General features: G+C 47.9%; 2 protein-coding genes and 1 non-coding gene across 3 annotated transcripts; 1 reads left to right on the top strand and 2 right to left on the bottom strand.

Annotated features, from left to right (window-relative positions):
• Positions 1 to 14: 14 nt before the first annotated feature.
• Positions 15 to 106, bottom strand: B0H65DRAFT_t74. Its single transcript has one exon. It is a non-coding gene; the product is annotated as a tRNA-Glu (tRNA).
• A 547-nt stretch (positions 107 to 653) lies between these two features.
• B0H65DRAFT_506126 (fungal-specific transcription factor domain-containing protein) lies at positions 654 to 3,387 on the bottom strand (the record flags this gene model as incomplete). The annotated part of the gene is made up of 4 exons (XM_062828043.1): positions 654 to 2,108; positions 2,168 to 2,605; positions 2,658 to 2,933; positions 2,992 to 3,387. The coding sequence occupies 4 exons, from the start codon at positions 3,385 to 3,387 to the stop codon at positions 654 to 656; spliced, it is 2,565 nt and encodes an 854-aa protein (XP_062683817.1).
• A 5,324-nt stretch (positions 3,388 to 8,711) lies between these two features.
• On the top strand, positions 8,712 to 11,138 carry B0H65DRAFT_506125 (putative homoaconitase precursor; the record flags this gene model as incomplete). Its single annotated transcript, XM_062828042.1, has 2 exons — positions 8,712 to 8,726; positions 8,802 to 11,138. 2 exons carry the CDS (start codon positions 8,712 to 8,714, stop codon positions 11,136 to 11,138), a joined length of 2,352 nt encoding a protein of 783 aa, XP_062683816.1.
• Positions 11,139 to 11,199: the final 61 nt, after the last annotated feature.

The raw sequence follows: 11,199 nt of genomic DNA, 5'->3' as shown, positions 1-11,199 counted from the left end.
AAAAGATATTGAGACTCGGATACCGGGAGTCGAACCCGGGGCTGTTGAGAGAGCAGTCACTCCTGATAAGTGAGAGTCAACGATGTTACCGCTACACCATACCCGATTGAACTGATATGGCCCGATTTTGTTGAAGGTGGCCCAGAAGCATGCCTTTATGTAGAGCAGTTTATTCTGGGTATTCACTCAGGGAAGATGTCGCCGTAACGTCCCACATTTCTTTTATATCATCCGCCAACCGTGAACCTCAAGCCCCCTTCCAGTTCATTCCATTGAGTTGGGGGCCGGGACTAAAGAGCCAAAGAAGTAAACAACGAGTGATTTGAACAAGTGGTTTGGCATTTACTCGTCTGGGCTAGAAAAGACGAGTGAGACCTGTTAGAGTGGATATAATTTTCTGTACACATATCGTACAATGCCGGCTCCAAAAGATGTTCCTCGCTGAAAGCTAAAAAAAAAAGGCTGAGGGGCGATGCGACGCTAGAACAAAAAAAAAAAAAAAAAAAAAACGAAGAGGAATTCAGGGTATCATCTTTCGAGCTGATGGAGCACCGTGCCGTACAACCTCGCTCCAACACTCATACACAAAGCGAAAGGCCGACCGACGATGGGTAGAGGCTCAATGGCTATCACCTCACCACCACAGTACCGCATCACCACATCCCCCTCGACGGCTCCCCGCCTCCTTCCGTATCCGGATAATAATAAGGTGGACCGCTGTACATCATACCAGTCGCCGGATCCTCCATCATGCCCATCATCGGCATCTGAGGCTGCTGGAACTGATCTTCAAATCCTCCATCCCCCCACATGTTTCCAGCGTAGGCCATATTTGGGTCCATGTAGTTGACAATGCCCTCCATGAACGGCGACGGTTCTTGCGTTTGCCCTTGGCCCAGTGCATGCGTAGTGGGAATAGAAGCGGCACCGGGACCTGTACTAACAGCAGGCCCAGGCAGGAGCGGCGACGAGTCATTATCAACGGCAAACCCAGTTCCTGCACTTGAGGCCAGTGTTGTGGCCGCCGGTATTGTCCCTGTACCTGTTCGTGTTGCTGTCATAGAGCCGCCGTTATCCATGTTACCATTGCCCAAGATGCTCGCAAGTTTTTCGACGTATGACGGAGCAGGTGGCCGTGTCCCCGTCTGCTTAAGCAGCGCTTCGGACCTTTTCTGCCAAGCTTCAAGGACTTTGCGAGCGGCTTGGAAGTACAACCGGTTTGTCATGTCGAACAGGTCGGGATTGAGTTGGTAAACGAAGGAGATTTGCCGCCAGGCGCGATCGATTAGGTCGGTCTTAACGTTTGCTGTCCTCATGTTCTCATCACTGGCGGACGGGGACTGGACCTGGCACAGCTGCGAGACGACGTACATGAAGTTGTATGGCTGGAAGTACACGCGCGAAAACCAGAAGAAGGCGGGGTCGTCGTTGACAAGGTTTTGTTCGTTGTGCTCGAGGTCGATGATAGATAACCTGAAAGCGCGGTCGACCTCGTCGAAGCCTTGTTGGTCAGAAGTGGAAGGGGGTTGGGGTTTGGCATTGCAGAGTTTCTTGATGAAAAATTCCTTGAACTTGGAAGCCAGGGCGTGAATCGGGCCGTTGGTGGGGTGCAAGTGGTAGCGGTCCGTAAACGCTGACAACTCGATGGCTAGTTGTTCGACGGTGCGGCGGTGACGTTGGTCGTCGGAGCCAGGGGCGTGGCTGCCTGGGAGGTCGGCCGCGATCATTACACCTTCGATATCTTGCCCGCTGGTGAGGAGGAAGTCGGTGGCCTTATAGGCCATGAGGCAGAAGATCATCTCGGTGGGACCGTCGCGTTCTACGAAGTCTTCTTTGGCATCAGGATGCATGTCGGTGTCGTCGAGGTTTCTGGGGAGCTCGGTGGACCAGTCTCGCACAACCGCCGCAGACTTGAAGCCGGATATTGTTGCGGATTTGGCATCGAGCACGACAAGCTGCCACCAAAGCCGCCTTCTCATTTCGGTTTCGAGGGGTGGTAGCCCTAATCGTTTGCCATCAACGTGAAGACCCAACTTTCGAGCCAGGCGTATGGCGGTGCCAAGCAGAACCCAAGTGACATGAGGATTGAATCGGCCTTGGAGCGATGTCTGTGATTGTCAGCATTGCGACTTCAAACCGATGAACAGCGTCTTGAGCGATGGCATACCAAGTAAAGAGTAAATGCCTGGAGAGTAGTAAGGTCGTTTGTGCTGAGGAAGCCCATTCGTAAAAATGTCAAGCGAGCACCTTGAGAAAAGTCCCGAAGAGCCTGCTCCCTGTCATAGCCCAGCCGCTTCATGCACTCGTCTGCATCCAACGACACGACCGCCATCACAAAGATGGAGAAGAACAAGGCTCGTATGTTGGAACGAAGCACGAACGGCCCGCTAGAAGAAGCTTCCGCGACATATCTCTCCAGCGTCGGCCTGTGGATGATCTTCATTAAGGGGTTGACTCTCTGGAAGAAAATGTCACAGAGCGACCAAACAGCACCGGGTTCTTCGGGCCAGAAAGACATGGGATCAACGGTTGGAGTGTCGGCGCCAAGGATCAGCTCTGAGCCATCGTCTGGCGCAACGTCTACCATGGCTCTTATTTCCCCTAGCTGTATATATGTTGGTAAGCCTGAAGACCAGAACGAAGAGATGATGGCATACCTCTTGGTACACGGTGCCCAATAGAGAGTCCATGAAAAGAACACCGCCCTCTTCCTGGATCAGTCTCGGTTTTCCCTTAGAGTCCCAAGCAGAAGTGGTCGGTGTCGGTGTGACGGGAATAGCCAAACCCTGGCCACTTTCTTTAGCAGCATCCATTTCACGCCTCATTTGCTCCATTTTTTCCGTCACGGCAGCCAGTTTTTCCTGGAGCGCTTGGTGTGGTGGCCGACGTTTTCTGAGAGGTGCCGGTTTACTAGGTATGCACTGGACATTGGACTGTGAGGCAAGGTTAGCATGCTTATGCAAGATGATGGAATTATGCGGGATAGCCAACCCTCTTGCAGTTATCGCAGGGGAACACTCGACTGCACCTGATCTTTCGTCCCTGACAAAGCTGGCAAGCGAGAATACGAGGCGACTTGGCGTAGCGTGGTTGTTGTTGCTGAGGTTGACTACTCTGAGAGGGGTCCCATGGAGACTCCAATTGGGCCGGAGACTGGTCCCATTGGGATTCTGCTGAGCCTGGAGTTTGGCCCCAGGAAGGCTGAGTCTGAGATGGGGTTGAGACTTGAGGTTGAGTCTGAGACGGAGGTTGAGCTGAAGACCATGGAGCTGGTTGTGGAGGGGCTATTGATAGGGCGGATGGATCAGCCCCTGAAGAAGCCGCCCCTGGAGCAGTCCCCGAGGCAGAGGGCCGAAAGGCCATGGGCACGTCTTGGAAAGATTCCATGACTGCTGCCGATGCCGTCGGAATGGTGAATGCCGGTGATGATAATGCCGCGATAGTTTTGTAGTAGAGATATCTTTATGGGAGATGTACCCTGGTAGAGAACAAAGAGAGTCCAACGGATGAGGTCAGATCCGAAGACAGAAAACGACGACCCGTGGACCAAGAAAGAAAAATAAACAAGTTCCCAATACCTGATGATCTAGCAAAGAGGCTGAGCCAAGATGTGAATTTGAGTTGAGACCCAGTGAGTGTAAAAGTGCGAAATGAAGTGGAAAGGAAAAGAATGAGAAAGGCCGCGAGGACCTTAACGGTCGGGAAACTCTCTGAGTCTTTTGTAGGATTGGTCCCTGCCTTTCAGGGCAATGGGGTGTGAATGGGTACTGAGGGTAGAGGTACCTTCCTGTGCCGGCGGGTGACACTCTTCTTCCTCCTGCCTCCCACTCACACAGGAATCCTGACTTGGAAGGAACTTGTCGAGAGTGTGAACGGAAGCTTCAATGCTGACAAGTCGTTGTTGCCTGCTGTTGGCAGGCAGTAGAAACAAGAGAATATGACGCCGAATTATTGGTACCTCCTGCATTATAAATCTCCTGGTACCTCTACCGCCTCCCCTTGTTGACCTCTCACCAGAGTCACCACAGCGGTGGTAGTGCGTGGGTATGGGGCTCTTCTTGGCATCTTGGCGTCAGTCTCAAAAGCGAAACCGACTATCAAAGTGGGAAAAGAGGCTGAAAAGACGCTCCAAACTGGACACCTCATCCATAACGTTTGCCAGCTTGAACTGGCGGAACGTTGTATCAAGGTTTCATGGCTAAACTGATCAGTCATTTGAAAATAGAATATACCGTATGGAGAAAAAGATGGTATCACGGCGTCTAGATCAGCCAGTTCAGCAAGATGATGCATGGCCATTGGATTCATTGGAGCGATATTGGAGCCTCCCAGCGCATCGGCAGTCGGGTGCTGGACTTCCCGACGCCAGCGCTTCCACTGTCCAGTCTCGATTTGTGCAAAACAACCGACCTGGGATCAGTCAACGGGCACTTTGTGGCCCGTGCTTCTTTCATTAACCGCGAAAAGGGGACCAAGTTCAGCCCAGAAGGGTCCAACTTGGGAGCACTCATCCAAGATCCTTATCCGCGTACCTGTAGGTTGGTGCGTGATAGAAGTAGGTACCTACATACCGTGACCTTTTTCCTGTTTTGGTTTACATGAGGTGTGAAAGTGGCAGTCTTAGTCAGCGGCAGTTGAAATGCAGTGATGAGGGGTAGTGCGTTGCGCATTGATATATGGATAGATCAATTCAAGTTTGCGTGAAGTTTAGACTTGGGTTCCTCGGATATTTTAGAAAACACATCTCAAACGGCGGTGGTGGTGTTTGAGGTTATCCTGAACAAAGTTGCTTGGCAAAGTGGAAAGGATTCGATGTCCGCCCAGAATGCCGATTTTCTCGGATTCCTCGCGGCGTTACTTGGGGGTTAGCGATGGCTTGGGTGGACCCTTTTGCCAACCCCCTCTCATAAAAGAGGGGGAAATTTTTGTGTGGGACAGACTTTTAGTCTGGGATAAGGCCCGGTCGGTACTATGCAGAATCGGCTGTTAACGCCACGTAAAACTACTTAATTGCATCGTACTTTCGGATTGTATTTCGTAATATAATTTCGTACAAACTCGTTATTTTTAAAGCCTAAATTACAAACTCGCTATCCCTAATCGTTCAAAACTATAAAAGAATAAGCAGTCTATATATTTATGAATTAATATAGAGGTTAACGTATATACAATGCCTGTAAATTTCAATAAATACTTCGAAGAATTAGGAGAGGCGCCCGCTAGGTATAGAAGCGCCTATATATATTGCAATGCCCGCAAATATTTAAAAGGCTTTAGAATTAGAATATTACGCAAGCCGCCAACTATTAAAAAAATCGTTATTATTATTAGCGAATCCCGTACGTCGATATTTTATTATATTAAGTCGCTAATCAAATATAATAAACCAACTATTTTATCGCGCCCAATAGGAAGGCCCTGTATATTAACGCCCTCTAAAGAAGATACTTTCATATTGTATATAACGTTCTATTTCTAGGGAAAGTTCCTACTTTATACTAGATAGTTATCGCGGCCGCGAATTGACTACGCGCGTTACGAGGAGTTCTAGAAACTTACAACGCAACCTAGTTAGCGACTTTCCTTAAAGACTATCCAAAATTAAAGATTACAATTTACTGGGCTATTAACATTAAGAGGAGATTCTAGGAATTGAATAAGGATTCCGTCAATGAGTAGTTTGACGATTATAAGGTTATGCTAAAGAAGTACGATATTAATAGGGGTAATATTTAGAATTATAATAAAATAGGTATAAAATTAGGTTATATAGCGGGCGGGCGTATAAAGGTAATTACATTAAGAGAGTTAGCTAAATATGAAATATATTAGTATAATTAATAATATTATTCTACTAATAAAAATATATAAGGATAAATATTTACCGTTTTTCTTTATTTATTTCTAATTAAAGATCAACAATGTTATTAATCGAGAATCGATTACCTTAATAGTTAGAATAAGTATAATTAGTAAAACTATCCCTATTTATATAATTTTCAAAATGGATCCTATAAAGGACTTTATTGCTAACGACTTTAATAATTCTATATAGTTCGCTAAATTACCGATTAGCTTTTTGAATACCGATTTTATTCTCGATTAGTTAAAGTATTTTAATTAACACTCCTTCTCTTCGTCTTCTACTTTTACGAAGTTAAAGGAAGAGGATGTCTATAAGTTGGGCAATAAGAGGTTCTCCTTCTAGGATTAGTTTAGGTATAATTAGTATAGAATTAATTATATTAGTAAGAAGCTCGAAGACTTTAGTAACAGTATTGGTTTAAAAAGGTTTTATAAGCCGGTCTACTATCTATTAATTATCGACGGGTTTAGTAGTTACTACAGTATAGAGGTTAAATAATACGGTAATGCCTTTAATATTATCTTAATAGTTTTACCCCTTTATTTAATATATATAATATAATCCTTCGACGTTAATATGTTTTTGTCCCTTAAAGCTCACTATTAAAAGGTGTTGAAGCAATTCGTTTAGCGGGGCGAATTCAGCTTTACTCGCACTACGTTTATTAAAAAGCTCAAAATTAATTGTTACCTCCCCTCGCCACTGCTTCGTCCCTATTATTATTATTTCGCCCCTATATTAATTATATTATTCCCAATCTTTTAACGTATTTTCGACGGTAATATAATTGTATACAATATCTTTAATAGGTTTTCTAATATTAGAACGTAGTTAATTAACCGTACGAAAATTCTATTACAAATCCGAATAAAGCAACTTAAGAAATCTAACCCCGCTTTACCCTCGTTATTCTTTAAGGAGGACTATTTTCGAGAAGCTACGAAAGTTATTACTTATATTAAAAATAAATATTATTATATATTTAATTCCCTTACGTATATTCGATATTACGCTGTTGAAGTTGTTGTTTATAAAGCGTTGTTAATGTATAATACTATATAAGAGTATAACCGTTAAGATAAGGAGAAGGCGGCCAATTTCGACCGTAAAATGAGGTGGCGGGTATATAAAGTTCTTCTAGAGGGCGAATTTTTAAATTTCTCTAAGGAAAAGCTCAACCAGAGGGCTATAGAGAGGCAATGTAAGGAATAGCTAGCTAAAGAAAAAAAATAGTTAATAGCCATTAGGGTATATAATAAAAAGATTTAAAAGTAGTTATATAATAAATAGATTAAGGATTTAATTAACAGTAAGGGGAAAGTTATAAAGGTTTATTTTAATAATTAGAAGAAAGAGTAATTGAAAGATAGTTATATACTGGTTTATAAAGAGGATATACTTAATAACGATAAAAAAGGGAAGAAGGAGGAGGGGGGAAGGTTATTTATATAGGATATATAAGGTATACTAATACTAAAAGTCTTTAAGAAGGTATAGGGTAAGCCCTCTTATTTCTTTTCTAATGATTCGGTTAATATTAATCTAGGTAATAATCCCTCTACTATTTAATACCCTTCTATTATTTAACCGCCAGAGCCCCCATCCTCCCCTCCCCGCCCACCTTAATATTCCATTGTTGAGATTGGCTCTTAAGTAGCTGCCTATATCAATACGCAAATTATTAACTTAATAGAGGAGTCTATCCTTAAATTTATTACCGACGTCGTTATTTATTTTAATATAAAAATAATTAACGTTATATTTGAAGACGAGAGTACTCTTATAAATGATAAGGACGAGGCTATTCTTAAAGTAGTATACAATAGGGAGGATAATAATAAGGAGGAGGAGGAGGAGGACGAAGACAAGGAGGAGTATATTCTACCATTACTATTACTAATTAACCGTCATCTCTTTAACCCGCCCGCTATATTAGGACCTCCCATACAAATTGGGCCATTAATACTAGCCGTTAACCCTTCTATTCTATCGAAACTATAGTCGCTCGAATTAATATTATACTAAGGGGTTATAAAGTACGTTAAGGGTATTATAAGACTTTGTATGTAGGTACGAAAGCAAATTGTACGTATTAAGAGGATATTAATAAGAAGGGAAGCGGTCGTAAAGGAGGTAGTACCTATACCTATACTAGTACCTATACTAGTAAAGGAGGTACTAGTACTTATACTAGCGCTAGAAAATGATGGATAAAGATTGAAACTCTTTTATTTGTTTACTTACTACTTAATTGGGTAATATACTAGATTTTATATGGCTTTAAATAGCTTTAAATGACGTTGTGTTGATGTATAATGTGGTACTTTATTATAAGGATGGGACAATTTACTAGTAGTTTACTATATAGGCTGTCCCAGACTAAAAGTCTGTTCTATACAAAAATTTCCCCCTCTTTTATGAGAGGGGGTTGGCAAAAGGGTCTACCCAAGCTATCGCTAACCCCCAAGTAACATCCATGCCCGCTGCACATCCGCACTTGGCGATAAGATAAGCGCGCCCTACCATTTTAATACACCGGGCAGTGAATCCCTTAGGTTCCACTTTGGAGTTTGGACCACATCCCCAAATGAGATGGCGGTACGTACCTCCCCGGTTAGACGTGCCTGACGTGCTGAGGACGGCCGGTGCCGGAGCCCCCACAAAACATTTTCATGCCGGGATCGCCACTCCGGGCCATCCATGGTATCCCCGGACTCCACTACTGACTGACTGCCGGCCGGATCCCCAGTCGTTAAATTTTGGTGTTACACCTATTACAAACACCAATTGCAACTCCTGTCCGGCAGTGCCATGGTCAGTTGTAAGTCGTGATCGCTGGTCCATCATGATTCACCCCGTGGTATGTCTTCCTTTCCCCAAGGTCTACGGCTACAATCGCAATTGTAACTACCACTAACACATCTCCCACACACAGAGAAGAGCCCTGGCCGTGGCTGCCAGCAGAGCCCCCCGTCAATTCCTTGCCGCCTCGAGAACCACCTCCGTCCGCAGTGTCCGCGCCGCCGCCGCCGGTTCCTACTACAGCACCACCTCCCGCCGTCTCCAAGATGCCTTCCCTTCGCAGCTCGAGAACCTGGCCTCTTCGACCCTCCCCAAGGTCGTCCCCCAGGTTCCCCAGACCTTGACCGAGAAGATTGTCCAGAGCTACTCGGTCGGCCTTGCTCCCGGCAAGAAGGTCAAGTCGGGCGACTATGTCACGCTCCAGCCTCACCACTGCATGACACACGACAACTCGTGGCCCGTGGCCATGAAGTTCATGTCCATCGGCGCCTCCAAGATCCACGACAACCGCCAGGTCGTCATGACGCTCGACCACGACGTGCAGAACAAGAGCGAGGCCAACCTCAAGAAGTACCGCCAGATCGAGGAGTTTGCCAACACGCACGGCGTCGACTTCTACCCTGCCGGCCGGGGCATCGGCCACCAGATCATGGTTGAGGAGGGCTACGCGTGGCCGGGCACCGTCACCGTCGCCTCCGACTCGCACAGCAACATGTACGGCGGCGTCGGCTGCCTGGGCACGCCCATGGTGCGCACCGACGCGGCCTCCATCTGGGCCACGGGCAAGACATGGTGGCAGATCCCTCCCATCGCCAAGGTGACCTTCACGGGCCTGCTCCCGCCCGGCGTGACGGGTAAGGACGTGATCGTCGCTTTGTGCGGCCTCTTCAACAACGACGACGTGCTCAACCACGCCATCGAGTTCACCGGCGCCGAAGAAACCATGCGGTCCATCACCGTCGACGACCGCCTGACCATCGCCAACATGACCACCGAATGGGGCGCCCTGTCCGGTCTCTTCCCCATCGACGCCGTCCTGGCCTCCTGGATGCGCGCCAAGGCCACGGTGACCGCCATGGAACACCCCGAGCTGGGCGACAAGGCCAAGTTCACCCACGCCAAGATCGACGCGCTGCTCGAGAACCCGCTCGTCGCCGATCCGGGAGCCACCTACGCCAAACAGCTCTACCTCAACCTCTCCACCCTCTCCCCCTTCGTCGCCGGCCCTAACTCCGTTAAGATCGCCACGCCCCTTAAGGACCTTGAGGCCCAAAACCTCAAGCTTGACAAGGCCTACCTCGTCTCGTGCACCAACTCACGCGCCTCCGACATCGCTGCCGCCGCCCGCGTGTTCAAGGACGCCGCCGCCGATAACAACGGCGTCATCCCCAAGGTCGCCCCTGGCGTGAAATTCTACATCGCCGCTGCCTCCATCCTCGAACAAAAGCAAGCCGAAGACTCCGGCGACTGGCAAGTTCTCCTGGACGCTGGCGCCGAACCCCTGCCCTCGGGCTGCGGTCCCTGCATCGGATTGGGCACCGGCCTGCTTGAGCCGGGCGAGATCGGCATCTCCGCTTCCAACCGTAACTTCAAGGGCCGCATGGGTTCTACCGACGCCAAGGCTTACCTCGCCTCACCCGAAGTCGTCGCCGCTTCTGCCCTGCAAGGCAAGATTGCCGGACCGGGTTGGTACCAGAAGCCCGAGGGTGTGGAGAAGGTGATCATCGGCGAGGGCAACGGGGTCGTGGAGCAGGACAAGGCTATGTCCATTGAAGACGCTCTCGACAAGATCATTGCGGAGGCTGAATCCCTCATCGCCGCCGCCGAGACCGAGACCGAGACCTCCACCCCCTCTTCTTCTTCCCCCTCCTCCCCCGACTCGGAAGAGTCTTTGACCGAGATCCTCCCCGGCTTCCCAGAAGCCATTTCAGGCGAAATCATCTTCTGCGACGCCGACAACATCAACACGGACGGCATCTACCCCGGTAAATACACCTACCAAGATAACATCACCCCCTCCAAAATGGCCGAAGTCTGCATGGAGAACTACGACCCCTCTTTTGGCTCCATCGCCCGGGCCGGTGACATCTTGGTAACAGGTTTCAACTTTGGCTGCGGCAGTTCCCGTGAGCAAGCGGCTACTGCCATCCTCGCTAAACAAATCCCGCTGGTGGTGAGCGGTAGTTTTGGAAATATCTTTAGCAGGAATTCGATCAATAACGCGTTGATGGGTGTTGAGGTGCCGAAGCTTGTTCAGCGGTTGAGGGAAGAATTTGGTGGCGAGAACAAGGCGCTGACGAAGAGGACGGGGTGGAAGTTGACGTGGGATGTGAGACGCAGCAAGGTGGTGGTGGAGGAGGCTTCGGGCAAGAAGTGGGAGCAGAAGGTGGGCGAGTTGCCGCCGAATGTGCAGGAGATTATTGCTCGGGGCGGGTTGGAGAAGTGGGTTAAGAGTCAGATTGAGGCTTGATTTGATTGATCCCTTCCTTACGAAAGACAGACGGGATAGATAAAAGTATAGTAGGCAGTCC

Source organism: Neurospora tetraspora (assembly GCF_033439725.1).
Source record: "Neurospora tetraspora strain CBS 560.94 chromosome Unknown B0H65scaffold_2, whole genome shotgun sequence".
NCBI classification, from domain to species: Eukaryota; Fungi; Ascomycota; class Sordariomycetes; order Sordariales; family Sordariaceae; genus Neurospora; species Neurospora tetraspora.
Note: the sequence above shows the minus strand (reverse complement) of the source record. Positions and strands in the feature narration are given on the sequence as shown.